The sequence below is a fragment of the Macrobrachium nipponense genome, chromosome 1 (assembly GCF_015104395.2).
Source record: "Macrobrachium nipponense isolate FS-2020 chromosome 1, ASM1510439v2, whole genome shotgun sequence".
NCBI classification, from domain to species: domain Eukaryota; kingdom Metazoa; phylum Arthropoda; class Malacostraca; order Decapoda; family Palaemonidae; genus Macrobrachium; species Macrobrachium nipponense.
This window is the reverse complement of record NC_087200.1, coordinates 126,054,008-126,079,918: the sequence shown is the minus strand read 5'-3', so window position 1 is coordinate 126,079,918 and position 25,911 is coordinate 126,054,008. Positions and strand designations below refer to the sequence as shown.

Below are 25,911 nucleotides of genomic sequence, written 5' to 3'. Positions count from 1 at the left end.
ACTGGTGTATCATTCTGAGACTCCTCGAGCCTTCAAGGCCCACAAAGTGCTGAAGGAGAAGCTTCCAGTGATGTGGAGGGCTAATGCAAAAGCTTGGGTAACGAGGCCTTTGTTCACCGAGTGGGTAAATCTGTGTTTCGGCCCGACAGTGAAGAAATTTTTGGAAGAGAAGCGCCTCCCCTGAAATGTCTGCTGGTGTTGGACAATGCCCCTCCACACCCTCCTGGCCTCGAGGAAGATATCCTAGCGGAGTATTCCTTCGTTTAGATTCTTTTTCTTCCGCCCAACACCACCCCTCTCCTCCAACCCATGGACCAGCAAGTGATAGCAAACTTTAAGAAGCTGTACATGAAACATCTTTTCAAGAGATGCTTCGACATCACCGATACCACAAACCTCACTTTGCGTCAATTTTGGAAGGAGCATTTCGACATCGTCATTTGTATCCGACTCATCGACCAAGCTTGGCAGGAGGTTTTGAGGCGAACCTTGAATTCCTCGTGGAGGAAACTCTGGCCTGATGCCGTATCCGCCCGAGACTTCGAGGGATTCGGTGTGGGCGAAGCTGGTGCTGCAGAGTCCGAAACAGTTGGCGATCCCGAAACTGTTTTAGAACCAGATCTTGACGAGATCGTTGCACTCGGCAAGTCCATGGGGCTGGTCGTCGACGAGGACGACATCAACGACCTTCTCGAGGAGCACCAAGAGGAGCTTACGACGGATGACCTGAAGGAGTTGGAGGCCATGCAACATAACGTCGTTCAAGAGGAGTTCTCTAGCAGCGGCGAGGAGGAGGACGATGACCCTATGACAACGGCAGAAATTAAGGATGTTCTAGCCGCTTTTCATAAAGTGCAATCGTTTATCGAAAAAAGACACCCCGAAAAGGCTCACACAGGTTGTATGCTTGCACAGTTCGATGACGTTTGCCTGAGTCGTTTCAGGAACATTGTGAAAAGTAGGCAGAAGCAATCTTCCTTGGATTGTTATTTTTTAAAGAGGCCTTCAGCATTAGCAGGAGTAAGCAAAAAGGAAGAACCAAGTGATAAAAAACAGAAAGTTGAAACAAAAAGCAAAAAGGAAGAACCAAGTGATAAATAGAGCGTTGAAAGTGGTGATGAAGTTGAAATTCTGTAAAAAAAAAAAAAACAAAAAAAAAAAAAAAAAAAAAAAAACCTACGTAAAAGTAAAAAAAAAAAAGTTAAAAATCAAAAAAAGAAAAAATAAATTTTAATTTTTAGTTTTTTGTAAAGTTAAGTGTTACAGTTTTGTAAATGTGTTTCGTAAATTTTAGTTTTATAGTTTTCCTTAAATTTTTTATGTGTTTTCGTAAAGTTAAGTGTACGTACATACGTGCGTATCTGCCGTTTGTCCTCCACCTCCTCTGCCGCCACTTTCGGAGATAGCCTCACTCGAAAGGTAAGCTTCCACATTTTACGTACAGTATATTTCTTGTTACCATGTACACTAATATACACTTTATTTACAGGTTATATTTTGCATTTTTTTATTAATTTAGGTATTGAATGGTCCAAATTGTTGTAGTATTTCATTGTTTAAAGGTCAATTTAGCTTTATTATGAAATTTACTGGGGTGTTTTTGGAGGGCTTGGAACGGATTAGCCATTTTACATGTAAAATGTGGTCCAAGATACGAAAACCTCATGATACGAAAGGCGCCTCACGGATTAATTTCGTATCTCGAGGTACTACTGTACAAATAGTAGTTTTCGATTTACATTTATTATCCCAGTCAACTCCACGATATATAATGTATATGCATCTAAAGTGGAATGTACTGTACACTTATAAGCAAGAGCACACACACATGCGTGGATGGCCAAATCTTAGGACTGTCTCAGCCTTACACCAACTATCAAACTGCTTTCAATGCACTATGCTGAAAATATATTTACTAAAGGGATAAATTATATTGCTGTGACGAGTTAATATAAGGCTGTTGTAGCGTTTCTATGAGAATGAAGGCTATGGTTAAAAGGCATCATAAGATACTTAATAAATTAGAAAAATGTATGACAGCTGAAAGTTGGGTATGAGATGATCCAAACCAGTCTGCGACTACGAGTAGCCCATGAATCATTTGGTTTTGGGGCATTCTTATTGAGTCAGTCTCTCTCTGTCTCTCTCTTTGTTGTTAGGAGAATATTCTAGCGCAGACAATATTCATAAAGATCTCGATTACTTTTAATTAAAGCATTACCAAATTTCAATTAACAAGAGTAGGCAGATAATTCTTTGCGCCAATATTTTATGAACAGGTCTATGTTTATTCTGCAATGTAAGGATACCATATGAAAATTTTTCGAAGACACTATAAGCACTATAACAGCAGCAACAAAAACAAGAATAAGCACAAGAACCAAAATAAAACAGTTGAATATAAGATAGGCCTATAATTCAAACGTCATAAGCTGTGTAAGCCGACAAAAAGGCATGCGCCCTTATAGGTCTATGTCAGTTCTTATGATCCTGTTATCTCGAAAACATATATACTATACACACAGCAATAAATCGTAGTAATATCACTTACAATTCTATGAAATCAAGCAAAATATCACAGCGACTCTCCGACACAACACAACAAACGTGGCCGTGGCGGCAAAAACGTCGTTCTTAGTTTGGAGGTTTGACCTTTGTATTGGCAAAGAAGTTAATCTCAAACTATTCTGGCTGTGATGGTAAGCGGCAAAGCATAACTGTGGACTTTGCAGTAGAAATTTTGCAACAATCATTCAGAAAAGCAACACTATATATTTGATAACTGTAAGTTGCCAACAAGTTGCCAATTTCTGTAGTAGTTGCCAACCACAAATTTCTGTTGCCAACCACCTCAGAAAGTTTCCAACTTTCAGGATTTTGGCACCAAAGTTGCCAACTTGGCTACCCTGGTGAGGAAGGATGTTTTTGGCTAAATTAATCAAGGGTTGTTAGTGGAAAAAAGGGTTGGCAACTTTTCTGGCAATAATTGGCAACTTTTAGTCTTGGAAATCTGGCACCCCTGTTTAAGCCCGCTACTAACGTTTGTTTGTTTGTTTGTATGGTGTTTTTATGTTGCAAGGAACCAGTGGTTATTCAGCAACGGGACCAACGGCTTTACGTGACTTCCGAACCACGTCGAGAGTGAACTTCTGTCACCAGAAATACACATCTCTCACTCCTCAAAGGAATGGCCGAGAATCGAACCCGAGACCACTGAGGTGAGACGCAAACTTCATACCAACCACGCCACTGAGGCGCTAACTACTAATGTTCAGTTATGCCTGTGCCGTTATAACTGAACATTAGTGTTGACAACCTGCACAGTTTTTCCGGCCTGCGCAGTCGGCCTGAGTAAATAGCTCCAAGAACTTCATAATGATATTACAGAACTTAATATACCTTATGTCGGACATATCAATGGCACACTTCACAATTTGGGAACTCATATCTGTGGTGTCATCATCATTCATACACGGAACTCAACATTACCAGAGTCAAATCCGTTCTGCTAATCATACGGACTGTTAATTAGTGTGACGCCATTCCCCTTTCAAGAGCTAGCCAATCACTGGTGTGCAATGGGTGGGGCTTAGCTGCAAAGAGCGATAGATTTTGCAATAAAAAAAAAATCACCATTTGGCATATGATGATGAATAACAGTTGCGGTTCTTGTACACATTCTTCTGTGACTTTTCACTATTGCTAAACAGAACACCATCAGTTTTTTGTCTCGCCTTCCATATAATCACTTGCTTTTGTCAACTTTTTTTTTTAATGTAACACCTCAGGCATACATTCTAATTATATATGAATGAGTGTGTGTATGGAAGTTCACGTTTACTCCATCTGCTGAGGAGGGAAAAAATCTCTGAGGGACGAAGTTATTTCCTTTTCAAAAACAGTCTGAAACATCAGAACTCTAATACAACAGGAACATAATCATACATCAAAATCTGAGCTTAACTACAGCAATAAAAACGGAAAAAAAAATTACATAAGCAACGTAAGAGGAGCTCCTGACCTGTGACATAGCCGGACCCTTCAGTGACATAATCATCATCATCATAACTTAATGTGGGTGGAGAAGTATAATTAAGACCAGTGTTTGCCTGCCTGCGCATGCGTCCATGGCGCGCAGAGGCTTTTCCGAGCCAGTTCAACATCGTCTGCATATTTTCACTGCCATTGCCATCAGATATCTCATGAAAAGCAAAGTCCTCTGGATGTGTTACACTACCATTATTTTTCATGAGGTGCTGAAAGAAAGTACATGATATATTGCATGCCAGAAAACTTAAAAAAAACCTGCATAACCCTAAGTAGTTAATGTTGTGAGTCTATGGGATTAAGCATCAATTTCTTGTTTTCTTAATAATTACTATTCAAGTTTATTCCTGATCCAAGACCAAAAATTTAGTACATTCACAATATAAACATTTTTTACACAATCTATTATATTAAAAAAATTACACATACAATTTAAAGTAGCATATATCTTACAGAACAGCTACAAGAAGAATTCCTGATCCAAGACCAAAAATTCAGTACATTCACAATATAAACATTTTGTACACAATCTATTATATTTAAAAAAAATACACATACAATTAAAGTAGCATATATCTTACAGAACAGCTACAAGAAGATTTACAGTTGTATATAGAAATAATACAAGAAGAAATTACAGTAGCATTGTCTCCATTTTTCCATGGGATATATTTTCTTTATCTGAAGTTTTGACAATTAACCTGATTACCTCTGGAAGCGGCACACAGACGGTTTTGATTCTCTGTGCATCCCCACTGCGCATGCTGTGGGGTTGACAAGTACTTGGAGCTGTTGTACTGAATGCTACATGTTGACATTGCTAGTAACAGTCTTCCGTAATCAAATGCCGACGCCGTTGCGGCAGTCAAAACGCCATTACGACACTATTGCATCTTTCGGCATGACATGGTAACTTTTATAGTAGTCAAGACTCGACTGCATAGGTGATAGGGGCAGCCTTGCATATCCGCCATCACTTGGCAGACGTCATCAAACTCACCAGCGCGGTTACAAATCATCCGATTAATTGCACCACAGTGGTGTCGTAACGAACAAATTTGTGGCCGTTAGGATGGTTGTGGTCTTGGATCGCCTGTGTATGACTCAGGCATAACAAGGATCCTGGGTATCGAGAGTGTGCATGTTTTTCGACGACATTTGGCAGTGATCATAAAGCATTTTGAACAAGATTTCCATAAATCAGGGACATGCTGATGGTTACTGACATTCAAGACTGTAAATGGGTTCCTGGGAAAAAGAGCGATCTTGCGATGATGTGCATTTAGTTCATTGCAGTGATTTAAGACATGCTTGGTCAATAGCATTGATTTGAGAAATGTTAAGACGACACTACTGGCCCGTGAGACGCTTTATCCTGCGAAAATAATTTGGCAGTAATTAGAGAAACGCTTAGTTTGCAACCTTAAGGGTAAACCAACCATGCTGCATCAGCTGTTGGATCAAAGGCGAATGTGGATGCAAGCATATCATTGATGAATATCTACACCTGTATGAAGCAAGAATATGTATATTGAATGACGAAACTGTGTGTCACTCTAAGTGTGACGTGTTTGTGATGTCATATTTTTCTGATCGTGCTTAAAAATGGAAAGACTTGATGAAAGGGCAAAAGTTAAGGCGCTACTAGGAACTGTGTTCTTCTCTCAAAACTAGAGGGAAACTCCTGCAGACTTCAGTGTACTTTCATAACCAATAGACTTGAGCAAAACCAAGACTCCGTGCAGAACTCTTGTGTGGAAAGTGCAAAACTTTAAGGGATAATATACTCGAACTGTAACATTCATTGCTATTCTTTATTTGTCCACCAGTCTCTTCGGAGGTGTGGGTTCATATCCCACCACTGCCATCAAAATTTCTGCTAACTCTTAATGTTACCATTCTAACGTAGCAATGAACGAGTGGAATTGTGCGGGTTCTCTTGTAAGTCTTAAGCCCGCCACTAACACTTAGTTATGCCTGCGCAGTTAAACTGCACAGTTGGGCTGTGCAGTTATAACTGAACGTTTAGTTTGGACAACCTGCAGTTTTTCTTGCCTGCACAGGCGGCCTGGGTAAACAACTCATCTCTCAATCATGAACCTCAGTCCAAACGGCTGCGCATGCGCATTGCAACTTTAATGTGGTGGAGTCAACTTGTTTAGCTCAGTTCGCTGCCTCTCTGCGGACAGAAAACATCTGCTAATAAAGAACACTGAGCTGAGTTTTATTGAATTGAAAAGTGTTTGTACCTAAATTGAGGATATATTGGATTTACTTGTTTTTAATAATTGATACGGAAGTCAGGATAATGTAATATTTATAATTTTGTCATTTTTCCACGGAATAACTAAGTGTATAATGAAGGCTGAAAGTGATAGCATCATTCTTGAAATTCCTGTAGATTTCATTGAAATCTATATGAATGAGACTTTGCTTTGGCAAGTCAAATCCAAAGGCTATCGTAACAGATTGAGCCTATCTATGTTTATTCGTGGTTATAAACCATATATTCAAGACAGTTTTTCAAGGAGAATAAATATTTATTATGACAAAATAATGTAAAACTAGAATAGGCCTAGTATATGCATCTATTCATGATTATGCACCATGTCTGTAATTCGTTTTTAAAATGAGAACAAAATAATATTCCACTTTCTCACCAAACAAAATAAAAAAAATGATTGGACTATGTATGTTTTTTCATTGCTAACATCTCACGGAAGTTTGCTTGGAAATGAAATTAGACTAATCAACACTAATAGACCGGCAGCCCGGACCATTGAGATACAACGATCGAGATACCGACTGTAACCCCTACTGGTATTTAGTAGACTTGTAAACTGTGAAACTGACCGTCTGCCGAAAATATATGGGTGGCTTACTTAACAAGCACCACTAATTGCTTATTAGATTTTGGGTCTAGATCCAATATATGAGATACCATATGAAACTAATATATAATATATCTGCAGACTCTACTGATTACAGAATGGCAAGTGACAGACATTTTGGAGGGTGGGTTCCCCCGGGCAGACGCACTGAAAAGTGGGGGTTAATTGGATATAGATCCAACTTAGGAGATACCGAGTAAAATTTACACCACAATAGCGCTGCACATCCTAGAATACTGTGGTGGTAATGACAGACATTTTGGTGGGTGGTTACCCCCTGACAGACGCCCCACAATGAGTGGGGAGAGGGAGACAGGATCTGCGTCCAACATGGATATACCAAGTAAAATTTATACTACAATAGTACTGCACATCCTAGAGTTACTCCCGACAGACACCCCACAAGGAGTCGGGGGGAGAGGGAGTGGGAGACAGGATCTGCATCCAACATTGGAGAAACCAAGTAAAATTTGTACTACAATAGCACTGCCCATCCTAGAGTACTGCAGTGGTAATGGCAGACATTTTAGTGGGTAGTTACCCCCTGACAGACACCCGACAACGAAGGGGGAGGAGGGGAGGGGGAGACAGGAACTGCATCCAACATTGGAGATACCAAGTAAAATTTGTACTACAATAGCACTGCCCATCCTAGAGTACTATGGTGGTAATGACAGACATTTTAGTGGGTAGTTACCCCCTGACAGAAACCCCACAACGAGTGAGGAGGGGGCAGGGGAGGGGGGCAGGATCTGCATCCAACATTGGAGATACCAAGTAAAATTTGTACTACAATAGCACTGCCCATCCTAGAATGCTGTGATGGTAAAACTAGACATTTTAGTGGCTGGTTTCCCCCTGTCAGACACCCCACAACGAGTGGGGAGGGGGAGGGGGAGACGGGATCTGCATCCAACATCGGAGATACCAAGTAAAATTTGTACTACAATAGCACTGAACATCCTAGAGTACTGCAGTGGTAATGACAGACATTTTAGTGTGTGGTTACCCACTGACAGACACCCCACACAACGAGTGGGGAGGGGGAGAGAGAGTGGGAGACAGGATCTGCATCCAACATTGTAGATACCAAGTAAAATTTGTACTACAATAGCACTGAACATCCTAGAGTATTGTGGTGGTAATGACAGACATTTTAGTGTGTGGTTAGCCACTGACAGACACCCCACAACGAGTGGGGAGGGGGAGACAGGATCTGCATCCAACATCAGAGATACCAAAATAAAATTTGTACTACAATAGCACTGCAAATCCTAGAGTACTGTGGTGGCAATGACAGACATTTTAGTGGGTGGTTACCCCTTCACAAACATAAACCACAATTAGAAGGGAGAGATGGGACACCTTGAAATGATTCAAACTCTATCGTAGGCAATATTAACATTATAAATATGGTAATTATCTGAAAATCGTGAGCCTGATACAAATGTAAAAGGCAAAAATTTCAAGAAATATTGTGATATATTTTCATATATGTACCGAAGGAGAATTTTTAGTTGATAAAAATTCCCCTTCGGTACATTTATGAAAATATATCAATTCCGAGGTAGAGCGAATTAGATATTAAAGGACATTTGTAACTCGAATGATCTATATGAATAACGGTGATGTGATAATTATTCATTACAAGGCTATGTGGGTCAAACGTTCGAATTGGCTAACATGGTAGAGGGGGTTTCATATTGATTCTAATTACAAAAACACCGAGTTCGACGGTGAATTTGTAAGGCCAGAATCGATATAACCTTATAGCGTCTCTGTTGGCCGACTTGATAACGTCACTAGGCCGTCCTGATTTTGTTCCCGTCCACTGGACAGTGGTTCGATCCCATGAGGGACGAAATTATTAATAACTAAAAATTCCCCTTCGGTACATATATGAAAATATATAAATTCCGAGGTAGAGAGAATTAGATATTAAAGGACATTTGTAGCTCGAATGATCTATATGAATCAAGGTGATGTGATAATTATTCATTACAAGGCTACGTGGGTCAAACGTTCGAATTGGCCAACATGGTAGAGGGGGTTTCATATCGATTCTAATTACAAAAACACTGAGTTCAACGGTGAATTTGTAAGGCCAGAATCGATATAAACTTATTACTTCTCTGTTGGCCAACTTGATAACGTCACTAGGCTCATTCTGATTTTGTTCCCTCCCACTGGATGATGGTTCGATCCCATGAGGGGACGATATTATTATCAACTAAAAATTCCCCTTCGGTACATATATGAAAATATATCAATTACGAGTTAGAGAGAATTCGATATTAAAGGACATTTGTAGCTCGAATGATCTATATGAATCATGGTGATGTGATAATTATTCATTACAAGGCCACGTGGGTCAAACATTCGAATTGGCTAACATGGTAGAGGGGGTTTCATATCGATTCTAATTACGAAAACACAGAGTTCGACGGTGAATTTGTAAGGCCAGAATCGATATAAACTTATAGCCTCTCTGTTGGCCGACTTGATAACGTCCCTAGGCCGTCCTAATTTCGTTCCCATCCACTGGACGGTGGTTCGATCCCATGAGGGGACGAAATTATTATCAACTAAAAATTCCCCTTCAGTACATATATGAAAATATATCAATTCCGAGGTAGAGCGAATTAGATATTAAAGAACATTTGTAGCTCGAATGATATATATATATATATATATATATATATATATATATATATATATATATATATATAGATATAAAATATATATATGTAAAGTCTTCCGCGGGGAAGCACCAACCCTTGGGAAACGGACTATCAGAAATATTATCAATAACTGTCCAACGTCTGGGCTTCCTACTGACCCATGTTGTGCTGAAATTCTAACCGCTGCAATCATTATGAAAATCTTAGGGGTAACTATATTATTTCATAGTAAAACTTCACTTTTCCACTAAAACTCTCTAAATTTGATTCTCAATGCTCTTTCTTCTGGAGTACATCAACGTGACTGAAACAAGTTTAAACATAAGTTCGCCTGAATTTTTCGCAGCTTTGGTGTCATCTAGAGACTCGTCTTATAAAATTTGTACCTTTGGGGGGATATTTCCAAATATGGCGTCAATCTTTTTGCCCAAATTTTGGTTCTGTTTCATGTGAGAAAGGGAAAGAACGATAACAGTTTATCTCGCAAAAATAACTAGAAAATATGGTGGCAGTGATAACTCCTCAATGAGATGATGTAACGATTGCTCTAAAAGATAAACAGCAAAATTCAGTTAGTTCGTAAAAGGACAACGCTCTTTCTAGACTTTTATTGCATCACATCATCAGCCGCGCTCTTCCTTTACCCTTTCTGCAGAGCATGTTACGCCCTTTCTTTTGGTGTATATAATGTCGGGAATCCGTTCCCTCTATGTAATATTATTCGTGTATTTTCGTCTGTGAAGAAACACATTCACAAGGTGGGTGGGGGTCCCTGTCCCTTTTTGTTTATGTTTGTTCGTGCGTGCGTGACAGAACTACGTTTCCGTCCGCACCCGTCTTTGTCAACCCAGTTCTTCTGTAATAAAGTGTATCATTTCACCGGCATATTCCATTGAAATCATAAATAAAGGCTCTTCTTATATCCTTAAAGATCACCTGCAAAATATTCATATGACCTACAGGCTGCTCTCGAGCAAGAGCCCGTGCTGGCATAAAGCCAGCTTAATCTTCAACAACAACAACAAGTAATAAATTATCAGTACCCAACTACCTTTCTTACTCTCTGGTCCTCACAAGTTGATTGGGCAAGGACTGTAACCGGGTAAATCATACAATTTGATTTGAAAGGCAAAGCAGGATAATGAGCAAAATCAATGAATCTGACTAGTAAAGCCAATCGGTATTTGCAAATGACATATACTGGAAAATAACATACGTGTATAATGATTATAATAAAGCAGATTTTGCGTGCATGGATACTCACGAGTGAAAGGTTTTCGCAATGACTTCGTAGAAGAAAATACTAACTAGAGATGCTGCTTGAACATCATTTCTGGTGAATCACCCAAATCTAATAAATCATATCATTCGTCTCCTACAAAGGGCGCGCGAAGATGCAAATTCAGACAAATGATCATCCCTGGGACTTCAGCATGAAAGTCTGTAGCGCAAAGATTAGAAGGAGTCTCACATCTCTCCGACTTCGGTCTGTCAGTTCACAAAAGCAATGTATTCCAGAACTCGTGCAGGAAATGGTAGTCTCATTATCAAACCATTTCCGTGCATTTCCAAGCAAAGCTGGATATGAGCAGAAACTGGAAAATGATCGTGGCAGGATCAAAATATCTACATCAACGTGTAATTAGCTACTGTTCGTCGTGAAAATGCAACACGCACTGTGGCACGTAGACGTATATAAGACAAAGCGTAGCAAAGTTCTTTTCCTTCTTCATCTTTTCTTTTTATGGCCGGGGAGTCGGCAAATAGTCTAGAGTCTAGACCGTTCTATAAGTAAAATATATATGTAGATCTAAAGAAGGCTAGAATATGATAATGATACAAATAACAATGTAGTATACGGTCCATAATAAATGACGATGAATGTAATGATGTAGGTTTAAGGTTTAAAAAATACAGGAATAATCTAATGTGAAACAGCTATGCATATTTAAAACCACCAGAACAATTAGACAAATTATATTATTAATTAAATATTTTAGCTCATTACAATTAATGTACAGGGCTTCGGTGATTATATCTATGTATATTCAAACAAGAACTTCTGGAAGCATAAACAGGTGGCAATGGCTAATGAACAGAAGAATAATATAAATGATGAACAATTATGCTTGAATCTTCTATGATCATCATCATCGTAACATCCAATTCAGCTTGTGCGGCAAAAGGGCGTCTGAAATTCCCCCTGGCAGTCCTAGTTTTCCCCGCGCTTCATCCCTCAGTCACACCACCACTAATCGTTTCCCGTCTCCCGGCCAAGGCAAAGTCGCTCTCCGACAAATGTGGCCTTAATGGCTGCTGCCCAGAGTTCACAAGCGAAACCGCACCGCAGTTGTCAATTACTGGTAACAACTGAAACATTATATTATCCTTTGGCAATTCTCATTTTTTCCTTCATTCTTGACCCTGAGCACAAAACAAGACGATAAACGAGAAGGAAAAGTGTTCTTAAAACAACAGCTGGCATATTTGCGCAAAGATTCAGTATGAACTGACGCGAGAATTGGAATTGAAATATACAATTTAGGCCAAGCGCTAGGACCTATGAGGTTATTCACCATAGAATATGTTGCAACAATTGCTACGAGCGGATGGACAATAACATGGAAGAAAAAGAATATGAACGGAGATACAGTAAAAGGAATGAAAGGCTAAGCAACTGCGGGACGAAAGGACGCTGCAAAGAACCTTAATTAAGGTTTACAGTGCACCGCCTGATGTACACTGACAGCACTACTCACTACGGGACTGACTCGAGAAAAGACTGCCTTCAAAACCATCCACAATAATTCAACATATGACTTTTTTCCCATCTTTACCATCGTAGCTTTTCAGCTAGTAATTGTGGGGGTGAGGCTGCTAGCCATACCCCCTGCCCCATGGATGCTCAAGGACATATGGACCTATAATACTGCATGTCTTCTTTTGGCGGTCACTTATCCAAACACTGACCAGACCCAACGTTTCGTAACTTCGCTAATCAACAAACCAAACCAATGTCACAGCGAGCGTGATTCTACACATACCTTTGCTGACGCAGGCGCAGCCATCAAAAACAAAAACGTTAAGAGAATCGCCGCCTGAAGTCCCGGCGGGAGCATCGCGCCCTTGAGAACAACCATTGTGGAAGATGTGAGCGTCCCTCTCTGAAGCTCTTATTCGCCCTGTCGCGTCAGTGACAATGAAGCTGAATGCGCCTCACAACAGATTCAGTATCAGTGGTCCACGAGGGACCGGAAGGTGCGCTCCTAGCTGGCTGAAGCTGATTTAAATCAAGACCAACAACAGGTTTTACGAGGCAATGGGGCTTTCCGGTCCCCGGTCATATAATATGTATGTAAGTATATATATATGTGTATATATATTATATATATATATATAGGTATATATATATATATATCTATATATTATATTATCTATAAGATAGATAGATATTATATATATATATTATATATATATATATATATATATATATATATATATATATATATATATAATAAAGTACACCACGTAGTTGAAACGCTGTGACAATGATATTTTTTCTAGTGATTAGTGCTCTTGGTATGGTAATGAGTTCAACCAAGCAGAACCATTTTTTACTGTGTAATAACATTAATAACAACTTGAACGGTTAACAGATCAAATACTGTAGAAACAATGCTGGTATTAATAATAATGATGACAACGATGATGATGATGATGATGAGAGAGAGAGGTTTTTCCTTCAATATGCTGTATAACTGAATGAATTAAAAAATAATTAGAAACTAAAGTACGAATTTTCTGAACATTGAAAGGCTAGCAACATAAACAATGAATGTTTTATTATAGAACAGAGTAGTTTTGAAACGAATGATATAATGATATTTAATTTTTTAAAAAATTAAATTGAAAATGTGGAAATAATAATAAAAACAATTTACGTTCTAAAAAATAATCGGTAAACTAATAACTAAACCCATTCAAGTATTATACAACTTTGTTGCAAAACTAATTTCGCAGCTTGTCCATAATCTATTAACGAAGAAATGACGGACTGACTGATAATGGCAGAAAAAAATGCAGAAAATGGACAGTCGGAATGAGAGAAAAACTTCCGAACCAAAACGTTTCGCGGTGATGAGAGAGAGATAACCAAGCTTCAGTGTATTGAAGGCTATTGCCTCGAGTGTATATTGCACCACTCGACGGTATATCGTTCGGATGTTATTTCCTTATTTTCATTCCCGCGTTTATTCACAGATGTTGATATTTCCATTTGCGAGGACAGATTTATCATGGTAATATGAGCTATTTATGGATGCTCCAATGCTTATAAGACTGATATAACTGTTGGCAGTGAAAAAATTAGATTTTACCGTTTCCCAACAGATGCAGAACTATGTAAGAGGTGGGTGAATATATGCAAACGGGATGATATCAATGCCAAAACTGCACGAATTTGTTCGTCACATTTCCATCACAATGACTGCCAGAAAGAGCCTCACCAGAATTGCATCTTCGATTCACAGTTTGAAGATACTTGTGATAAATGCATACAGTCAATTAGATTATATTCACAGAAAATGAGAAGCCCTACAAAATACTATTACTTCCATGCAACAATTAAGAGAATGCTACTATAAAAACAACTAATGAACAGCTATCCTCTCAAAATTTTATCTACAAATGGAAAATAACGCTCTTTTGTCAACTAAAAAAAACTCTAATACTAGACGTGAACGTATAACAAGTTCTCTAAAGTTTCTTGTTTCAGATAGACAAATAGAACTCTTCTTTTCAGGCAAACCAATAAAAAAGTGGTCTGACATATCGGATTTTAAGAGACACCTGCAAATTTCCTTTTCCTTGTTTTTACATTGCATGGAACCAGTGGTTATTCAGCAACGGGACCAACGGCTTTACGTGACTTCCGAACCACGTCAAAAGCGAACTTCTATCACCAGAAATACACATCTCCCACTCCTCAATGGAATGCCCGAGAATCGAACTAGCGGCCACCGAGGTGCCACGCCAACACCATACCAACCACGCTACCGAGGCGCTTCCTTTTCCAAGTAATTCATCTCTGAACAAATGGGCAAGAAAAAATAACCTGTGAGCCTAGTGTACTTATTCCAGTTCTTGATTTGATGAAAAGTAGTCGAGGTCAAAACACGTCAGAAATAGAAAAGATTTCAGTCAATTGTTTTAATGAAAAGAAAGAAGAAGAGATGTGGTCATACGAGTATGACAAGGGAAGTGACAGAATATAATATATACCCCATGCTCAGGTTCAGGTTGCTGTTTTAAGGGGTTTATGTGGGAAATGGAAACAACCAATATACCACAATTTCGACCAACCAATGACGAAAAAGATTTTACTGTCATTGACAACTCATGTAGAAGCAAGCTGCTGGCTATCCCGTTGTTTGTGTAACATCTGATATGGGAAGCACTCATTTAGGGTTACACAAACAATTACAAAATTTCCATTAGCAAAACCTATTTTGACAATCCTTCAGAACCTTTTAGGAAAGTTTTCGTCTTAGACGCTCCAACCCATCTAATCAAATTAATTCGAAATAATTCATAGCTATGGTTTTTCAGATTGGAGAATAATTTCATAGACAATGGTTTTCAGATTGAACAATTCGTAGACTGGTTTGTCAGATTTGAGTAAAATCATTACCTCAAAACCTATATCATAAATCGTATCTTTATCGGTACCTAAATGATCTCAAATTAGCTTACAAAATTAATGAGTCGCTTAAACGTGAGACGTTATAATCGGCAATGTGTGAAAACAGCAGTGCTGTCACCCGGTGCCATTCTGTTCGAATTTTTAATGATTCACTCGAAAACAAACTCAGTTGCCATTTTATCATACTATTCTGACACTAATCTAATCACTGACAGTTCGCAAACAATTCTAGTTATAATTCGTTTTCTAGTTTTATGTTACACGCTTGATATCGGTTGATTATTTAGACCGTGAACAGGTACATCTCACCAAGCAAAATGGCACTGAGTGAGAGCAACGAGAGGTGAAACGTTATTACAACAATCTAATGAGAAAATTGGCAATTGAAACTCCAGGACTGTACCATAACAATGAAATTGTTGAACGGGCCACACCCTACAGCCTACATCGGGAAGACACTCACATTCTGGAGAAGACCCATTCTGCCAGGCTTGTGTTGCAATTACCCTACGTTTCCTTGCAACTGAAGATTCGTGTAAGAGCCTGCCCTTCCAATTCTGAGTAGCCCACAACACAATCAGCGGTATTGTGCCATATAGTGGCTGCGTTTGGAGATGAGGTGATTCAGTTGCCCATGACCATGGAAGATGGTAGCCCTGAGATTCAAGGATGCTGGAATTTCCCGCACACCCTTGGAGCAGCAGATGTGAATCACATCATAATCTGGAACCCACTGCAAGTGGGAACTCATTGTTTCAACTATAAAAAAATTCTACTCTATAATTCTACTTGCAGTTGTGGACGCAGAATACAAGTTCCTGTACGTTGATATTCCTGCCATAGGGTCCGAGTCCGATGCTGGCGTGTTTGCGAAGACACAGCTCTGCCAAATGCTTGTTTGAAATGAAGCCCATCTGCCTGCCCCTGAAAGATTGCTAAACGAAAGTGAAGACAATCCCCCAGTTGCCTATTTCTTCATTGGAGATGATACTTTCGCTCTGAAAAAGAATATGATGAAGCCATACCCAGCACGAAATCTTACAGCAAATGAGCGCATCTATAATTACCAGCTAGGCAGGGCAAGCCGTACAGTGGAGAATGCCTTTGGCATACTAGCAAGCAGGTGTATATTGTTCACAATTATTATATGGTCTTTATTCGGCCTGCTTTTTAAAAAGTGCATTAATACGATATACCTTTTGTATACCAATTTTTTTTAATAGAAATAATAGGTATCTAACATAAAATACCTTTCGTATAACATTTAATAATTAAATTAATATTTTCCATTTGTCTCCCAGTCAGTGTTTCACTCCCCTATTCAACTTCGGCACGATCGCACTGAGGCCGTTGTGTGTTACACAACTTAATTTTAACAAGAAATCCTAGTACTACCACTAATGCAGATCAAGAAGACTCGGCGATACATGAGGTCCTACCAGGTCACTGGCGATCTGACGAAATGTTACCGAACCGGACCCCTCAGAACCTGCCCATGGGCATCCCTGACTGGCAGGGCTCAACGGGATCACCTTCGTGACTATGTAAACTCCCCTGCAGGTTCTGTTCCTTGGCAAAATTTAATGGTATAAATAAAGAAGAAAGCAAAAGAAAATACCTGTAGCTACATACCTTCTTAAATTAAATCTAAATAACTTTGTTAATATCCCAAAAAATTGTGAAATTGTAACATATTTATATTATTGTCCAACATATTTTCTTGTGAGTTTTGATTCAGTATCATATTTCTCTATACATAACATACTCAAAGTATAGCAAGAATACTGGAAATCCAAATTGCAATATTTAATGGAATTGGAAAGTGCCATGTCACTTATACTTCACAACAATAACTTGTATAGATTGCAATGATGTCGCTGACTGATATATTTTCTGAACAGAAAATTTAGTGAAAGTCCTGAATAAAAGTTACTAATAAGAAATATTGATATTGGTCTTATATTTATTTCCATTAAGGTTGATTTGTGTGTTATCCATTTATTTGAGAAGCTCTTAGAAAATATAAAATACTGAAAATCTTGTATCACAAATATATGTTCTTCAAAACCGAAAAAAAGGTAGATTTGTCTAATGAATCATGCCTGTGAACTGTGCACCCTACTGCGCAGGTGACATGCTCCCTCCTACACTGACATCGCGTGTTTTGTAATAGACATCGGAATTACTACCGCGTCTGCCGTAACCATATGAAGACTTATTCACGTACATCGAAAGGACACTCATACGTTGGCATGACATGGCGACTTCTGACAATGGTTGTGGTTTGACCGCGTGTGCCCAATGCAGCTTTGGACCTCCGCAATCACTAGGCGGACGTCAGTTGACTCGAGGACTAGTCGTGGACTGTGTGATGGCGCATGGAGATTTGAGCGTAAATAAGTCGTAATTCAGTCGTAAAGCAGCCATTACAACAAGCTTGGTGTGTAATTGCCAATGTTTGACCCCAGCCTTAAGGCTAAATCACACATTGGCGAATAAAGCCTGTGGCCGTCGTTAAACCCGAATTAAGACTGAATTACAACGAAATCTTCAGTACGATCAAACAGTCACCGAGTTTCACGACATCCACCAAGCGATTGCGACAACTAACTGTTGCATGCAGTTATCGCAGTCGAGCCATGACAGCTGTCAAAAGTCTCCATGTCATGCCACATACAGCAGACTTAAGTAGCAATTTGGATACACTGTGTCCGTTTCGATGTACACGAGGTAATTGCCAACCCTCAACCTGCGCAGTAGCCACATTGTGACATGTGCGTTTCCAGCTATAAAAAAAAAACTTCAAGGGCAAAATTTAGTAGACAGCTGCCTTTATTTTTGTTTTGATTAGTATATATTTGGGATTTAAGATTTTCAGTATTTTTATATATCTACTCTTAGGGTCGAATCTCTCATATACATGAATATCAAACAACCTGAAATGAAATATATAGTAACAATATATTTTGATTTTTATTCACGACATTTACTGATTTTTTCTTAAAAAATATATATGTCAGTGACTTAACTGCAATCAATACAATTTATTAGAATGTTCTGAAGTATAATGAATGAAAAGGCATTATCTTTTTAAGTTAAAATTGCATTTTATATTTTCATTGCTCTTGATATACTTTGAGAAGGTCATACATAGATAAATATGACACTGAATACAACTCACAAACAAATGTGTTGCCTCTCTCTCTTATCAAATATTGGTCATAAATATACCAAGGGGTTGTTGTTGGCTTTAGTTCTTATCTCTTATGATAGCATGACAGATATAATAGTAATTTTGCAAATAAAAATGCACAGCAATATTAGAAAAGACATGCATAACCCAAAAAAGTTACTGCATCTTCGATCTCAATAAATTTATGTAAATATTCTACAACAAATATGCACAGAATTTGTTACTGATTTTAGTTACCTGTTTTGATATTGTGTGAGCTGTAATTATAATTTTACAAAATAACATCATATTATTTATTGGAAAAAGCACGTATAATATGGTAAAATTTACGATTACTTATCTTGTAAAAGTTGCCCCACAAGGGATTGTAAATAGTCATTTTCAACTTCTCGTGGAAGGTAGGGAAAATTTATTGGAATTTTTTTCTTATACTATTTACATTTGCATGTCTTTCTCTTTCAGTTGATATATCTTTTTTTCTTTCTTTTTAATTGGCCGACCTCAAGAGTTAATTATCAGATGGTATACGAAAGGTATTTCCTGTTAAATACGTATTATTTTTGTAGGAAAGAAATGGTATACAAAAGGTGTTTCATATTAATGTGTTTTTAAACAAGCAGACCAAATAAGGATAGTATAATAATTGTTAACATTATCTACCTGTTTGGTAGTATGCTAAAGACATGCTCCACTGTACGACTTGACCTACTTAGACGATAATTAAAGATGCGCTCATGTGCTGTTAGATTTCGCGCAGGGTACTTATGGTTTGATCATAGGGCGAGACCCGTTCAACAATTTCATGGAAAAACTGTAATCCTGGTAGAGTTCTGGTACAGTCCTGGAGTTTCATTTGCCAATTCTCTCATCAAGTTCTCGTAGTAACTTTCCTTCTCTCTTCTTTGTAAATAGGACCACAGCCAGCATCTGCTTCATTTCTTTTGCTTCTTGTGCTTTCGTTCCAGCCGCATTTTCATTATTCTTAACGTCAAGATGGCAAAGTAATGATCCACCATGGCCAGTGCAAGTTTAGGATCATCAGTTACAGTGTCTAATATTGTAAGGACGACGTTCGGGCGAATGTTCGCCCTTCCATTGTAAAAATCTGTATATCCATATGTCCTCTCATTTCTTCTAGGATCTAAAATGTAGAGCATTTTATGCCCTTTATTTTGATGTATTTATGTCGGGAATCTGTTCCCTTTATGTAAAATTATTTATGTATTTTTGTCTGTGAAGAAACACATTCACAGCAGGGGCCCGGTCCCTTTTTCTTTATGTTTGTTCGTGCGTGTGTGATGAACAATACGATTCCATCTGCACGCTGCCTTATGTACAGCCTCATTTGCCGAATAGTTAGTTTGCTCACTCTCCTCGTCTTACTCAGTCCTCACAATTGGTGACTCAGGAGTAGGTGACCCAAGTGGTTTTGGCTTTGCCATTAAGGGACTAATTACCACCGCTCATCTTCAGAGAACCTTTAACGGACCCATACGACGCCTAGTCTAGGTTCTCTGGTACTCCTCAATGCCAATCACGACTTTTCGTTGACCACAAGTGTGAGATTGACATATGATGGAGAGTTCAGTGCATTCCCTCGACTCCTCTGTGTCCTCCTCGACCCCACAATACGTGAGATGATCCTTCTTCGCGCTCGAGTCCTTTTCTACGCCCATGCCCACAACCCAGATGACTGCACCTTCGGAGCCCCACCACATCAAGCTGCCACCCTTCTGCAGTGAGGACATCGCAACATGGCTGCAATGGGCAGAAATACAGTTCTGGATCCATGGTATCACCCGGGACAGCACCAAGACAGACCTCATTGCCGGGACCCTCACAGCAGATGCCTTCAAACACTTCACTCCATGGATGCGCAGCCAGTGTGGGGAGCTGCTGTACAAAGGCCTGAAGAGAGAGCTCGCCCAGGTCTTCTCTTTCCAAGTTCCCCAGTGAGCTGCCAAAATTTTCGACCTCGTGGTCAACCCCATGACCACCTCGGATCCTACACTGGCCTGGCACAAGCTTCAGGACCTGGTCCTCCTGCCAGAGGTAGACCACCAAGGACAAAGGCAGGAGGTGAGCATGCTCCGCCAACTCTTCCTTCGCCATCTCACGCATGAAGTCCGAAGCCAGATCCCTAATGCCGAGACCATGGAGATGGAAAGTCTGGTGCAGTGGGCTTTCGTGCTGTTTACCGCCATCCAAGCTACAAATCTCTCCTCTCCTCCGTCAGCCAACAGCCTACAGCAGGAGGACACGGGTGGTGTACCATACCAACGATCGCTGAAGCCCTCCCAGATATCGGAGGGTGCCACTTCCACCACCAGGCATGGAAGTGCGAGCGCTCTTGTTCCTTCCACCTTTCAAAAAACAATGGAGGCAGTGCCCAAAACAAGCCCCCATGGCAGTGGCAGTAACAAAGACCCAACCCAGGGGCTTCTACATCCAGGACAGCATCTCCGGCATCAGGATGCTGGTTAACACTGGTGCCATGCAGTCGGTGTTCCCTTCGTCTGCAGAGGATTGCAGCTGGGCCCCCAATGACCGGACCGCCCTCGTAGCTGCAAACAAGACGCCCATCTGCACCTATGGCATCAGGGCCCAGACCATCGTGTTCCTGGTCTGGCCCTAACGGCCTCTTCGTAGACGTGGCCTCCAGCGCCTTCTCGATATGGAAAAAGGCAGCAAGTCCATGGGCGTCCCCCCTCCACATGGTGAAGAAGGCAGATGGTATGTGGAGGTCCTGCGATGAATACCGGCGCCTGAACTTTGTCACAACTCCTGACAGCTAGCCCCTGCCAAACAGGCAAGACATCACTGGGCCCCTCCACGACACCAAGGTCTTGTCCAAGATCGACTTTCGAAGACAGTGATCATCACGCCCTTCAGATCCTTAGTGTTCGCCTCCTCCACCTTCGGCCTGCAGAACGCTGGAGCCACCTTTCAATGCCTCATGGACAGCATCCTCAGTGACTTACCCTTCTGCGTCTGCTACGTGGACAATATTCTTATCTTTTCCAGATCGCTGGAGGAGCACCTGAACCATGTCCGGACTGTCCTCAAGCACCTACAGGAGAACAGACTTGTTGTCTGTTTTGACAAATGCACCTTCAGCACCAAGAAGGTGGATTTCCTTGGCCACGAAATTACAGCAGCAGGAGTTCGTGTGGCACGGCATCAAGAAGGATGCTTGGGAGTGGGCCAGAAACTGCATCGTGTGCCAGAGTAGCAAGACGAAAAGGCGACACCGAATCGGGGATAGGCTCTTTTCCCCAGCCCAGGCAAAGAGTTCGGACACATCCACGTCGACGTAGTCAGGTCTCTTCCTCCACTGACAGTGCCAGATACCTCCTGACAGTGATCACCAGGTCTTACTAGGTGGCCCGAGAGCCAACAGCGACCCTTCCCCAGCAGAGAATGTGATAGACCCTGACAGTGCCAGGCAAATTCTTCCCCACCGACAGCGACGATCCTGATATTCCCCTGGCTAGGTTGCGTGCAGCCACCCACAAGTTCATGCCCTGCTAAGAGACGTATGTTGACAGGATGAAGCAGTTCTGCCAGCGAGCCCGGGACTCCTGCAGGTTCGTCTTCATGAGGAACGACACCGCCTGCCCGCCCGCCCTTGATGAGGCCCTACCGAGGCCCACACCGAGTCGTCCGACGGAAGGAGAAGGCATTCCTTGGGTCAATCGACAGCCACAAAGACAGGGTCTCGATAGATCACCTCAAGGCCGCCATCATCCCCAACAAAGACAACCCTGCTGAAGGCCCTCACAAAACCCTGATGCTGCTGGTTCTTGACAGTGCCCCTAAACGACGTCGACGTTGCCCAAAGAAAGCCGTTGAACCCCAAGGGGCCCAGTACCAGGGGCGGCATCCTGCTTTCCAGCCCTCAAGACGAAGAGGACAACGCAAGACGCCTTCAACCGAGGAATCACATAACCCGAGATCTCCTTCAGCTCCCAGCAAGATTCCGTTAGTCATCCAACAATTCTTCATAATCATTGTCTTGGTGGGGGTGGGGGGGGATTATTTGTAAGGACGACATTTGGGCAAATGTTCGCCCTTCCATTGTAAAAATCTATATATCCATATGTTCTCTCTTTTCTTCCAGGAGCTAAAATGTACAGCATTTTATGTCGGGAATCCGTTCCCTCTTTGTAAAATCATTCATGCATTTTCGTCTGTGAAAAAACACATTCACAGCGGGCCCCAGTCCTTTTTTGTTTATGTTTGTTCTTGTGCATGATGAACACTACGCCTCCATCCCCATGCCGCCTTAGTACAGCCTCATTTGCTGAATAAAGTTAGTTCGCTTGCTCTCCTCATCTTACTCAGTCCTCACAATATCACGTTCAGATATTGTTCAGTCTTCACAACTTCCTGTTCGTCCATCTTGTGCCTCTGTCAGTAGTGCCTGGAATGGGAATGAATGCTTTGCACTCTTTCCCACTTGCAACACGTTCACGAAAATGTTTACGTAAGTTGCCTATGTCCTGAGTTCTGTATTACATTTGTTTGCAATTGACTTACTCAAACGAAATTGCATTTACGTCAGTTGCCGTCCCCAAAAACCCCAAAAAAAACCGTTTAAAAGTGGGTGTGGGCCTATATCATCAGCGACATATGTGTACGTCTACGTACGTTACAAATCTCATCTCGGTGTATGTATTGTACATTGCAAGCATCATACTTTTAATTGTAATCAGCTGATTTTCCTTTTTTTTTCAAGGTCCATGACAGTAGTAAAGCCAGCCAATTACGGACGGTCGCAGGCTTTATTCACCCAGGTGATTTAGCCTTTATCAAGGATCATTCATCCCATTGGTTTTTCTTTCACTACAATTCTCTCTTTTTCTCCCATATCCCTTTAATTATTCCATTTAATTATACATATATAATATTATTATTATACGATTTTTTTCATATAGAGATTTCACTGAGAGAGAGGGTGATAGTAAGAATGATAGTGACGTCTTATTTTTCTTTTTCCCCATAAGACTACTTCTATCAAAGAATTGTGATCACGATGATGACGTCATCAACTGGTCACGTGACCAGGACGTGACTACACGAAAATGAGAGAAAATTAATATTCTTAATATTTTGATTGTTATCTTTATATTGATAGCCCTACCTACAACTATTTTGGTAGCATTGTCACCCATGACATTTAAGCTACGATACTGTATGAAACACAAGAAAATAAATGATGAATGCACTACTATGATACATAAGGAATTAAAGAATATATATTATCTTAAATTCCGTGATGAAGTCACTCCCTTGAATCATTCAGAGAATACTGTAATCATATTAATCTTACCTGGTATGCTCTGGCCCTCTTTACCAAGAACAAACATCCCTCCAGAGTCTACTTGGAGTTCCAGCCTGAGCAAGAACCTAGCCAATTATAGTATGCTTGACAGTTTGAAGGACTTGTCAGGCTCTTCTGGGAAATGCACACTGAGAATAGCAGGCCCAGATACTCCATGGGTCTTTTCTCTCTGGCAATATGGTCATGATTTGCGTATGACTGATAGCAGGCACGGTGGTAAACACCCACGGGTCCTTTAGCCCATATGTCCTGAAGTTGCCTATATATTTCATCATATCTTTCTTGTGAGGCTTTGTGAAATGTTCCCCAGCTCACAGAGGTAAACTGAGTCAACTATCCAGTAACACCCTCTCTGTGACACAAACATTTGGAAAAGTTTTAGTATGTGTGCTTGGGTGAGGATCGAGGTGAAAAAATGCCATATGTGTACAGTTCTATTCTAAACACTCTTGAAACAGCTACATGCAGTCGACACCACCATTGGCACCACCTGCAGATGCAGAAGAAATATGTTGTTTAAATATTTACACTATTTATTTGTAAACACTTTTATTTGTAAACAATATTATTGAAATATGAAAAATAATACCTGGCTATGGTATTGTGATTAAATGAGCATCTCTTGATAGACCATACTGGTGATATTACTGTCAAAAGTATTACTGTGGACAAGACTTCAAACAAGAGGCAACACACGGCCATAAACATGTTTTGAAACAATGCTAATAAATGCATTATTAATTATCGTTTATAATGAGGATTCTAGATTTTAAAAGGAAAATAGGGCCCACATTAACAGTTTTTGACAGGAAATTAAAAATGGTGGCCATTTTGAAATATGCAAATTAGGCATTTTCAAAAGGTGAGGCTTGTAGAATATTAAAAAAAACCAAATAGCATACAAACAAGTGATAAAAGATTAGATTTAGCCAATACGATGGTGAAACTCAACCTCAATGCTGAACAATCGGTATATTCTGCAACAAAACATTCTAGGCCGTGTGGTTAGAAAACGTAAATTTAGAAATGTTTCTGGGTAAAAGCTGACCTAGAAAAAAAGCAGAAATGAAAAGCAGACATATTTTCCAACATTTCAGTACCAGGTGTCAGCTGAATCAAAATTTTGCCCTTTATATGAAATCTTGTGATAAGAATATTTCTGCTAAAAGAATGAATGTTTCTTTTTATGAAAATAAAGAGAAGCTAATAGCGTTTGGAATACCTGATGTTATCATGTCATCAAAAGAAAGTCATCTTACGTATACTATACGATATAAACCAAATATTACAAATTATTACAAAACTATATTTGAGTTTTCTTGATTGATGGGGATGAAAATGGCAAAACATCGCGTCACCAAAATCTAATGCTTTTATTAGATGATTAATTTAAACAAATTTGCGCAGTGAAAGGTTGCATCGTATAGGTACCGCTTGACCAATAACGCCACCTGTCTGCTGTTTGAAACATCAAGGGAATTGATGCAATATTTTGTAACGTGACTGTACAGTACTATAAAATGAAACCTTAAATACTAAACAAATAGACTTTTTGAAAAAGAATAAAAGATGACACCGGTAGGGATTAACGTTGGCGATTTCGATTGTCTCGACTCGCATTAAATGTAAAATGACAAATATTTAGGAAAACAAAAGAAAGGAGAGAAACCTAGGCTGCAATGGGGAAAGAAACAGACAAAACATGACAAGTCTATAGGTCGGCGTATCCTTTTCATATTTTGGGAGGGACTCTTCAAGAAAAAGTGGTAGCACTCATGGAATGAAAAGAAAAACAGAAACAGTCATCACCGGAAACTGGAATTTGCAGAAATATAATTGCTAAACTTGAAAGGAAACAAACAAAAACGTTATGTGTTATTAACAGTTTTGAATACACCCCCCAAATCTCTCTCTCTCTCCCCCCCAACCCCCAACGCACTCACACACACCAGCTTATCGTTGTCATCACTAAAACATCCGTTGACTCATATCACAGGAAAACCTAAAACTGCTCTTAAACCACAACCACGATATGGGCTGTGATGTGATGCCAA

At 40.0% G+C, this 25,911-nt stretch overlaps 1 protein-coding gene across 3 annotated transcripts in view; it reads right to left on the bottom strand.

The window, feature by feature from the left end:
* Positions 1-25,911, bottom strand: part of LOC135219606 (adhesion G protein-coupled receptor L1-like) — a 317,272-nt gene that overhangs the window by 215,135 nt on the left and 76,226 nt on the right. The window contains exons 1-2 of one of the 3 annotated variants that reach the window (XM_064256499.1): positions 12,664-12,824; positions 4,022-4,256 (exon numbers count right to left, since the gene is read on the bottom strand). The exons of 1 other annotated variant lie outside the window; for it this stretch is intronic. In XM_064256499.1, coding sequence (XP_064112569.1) covers positions 4,022-4,256; positions 12,664-12,759 — 331 coding nt within the window. In that variant the 5' untranslated portion in view covers positions 12,760-12,824. Of the gene's footprint in view, positions 1-4,021; positions 4,257-12,663; positions 12,825-25,911 lie in introns of those variants that run through there. One more of the 3 variants, XM_064256500.1, reaches the window with a different exon arrangement.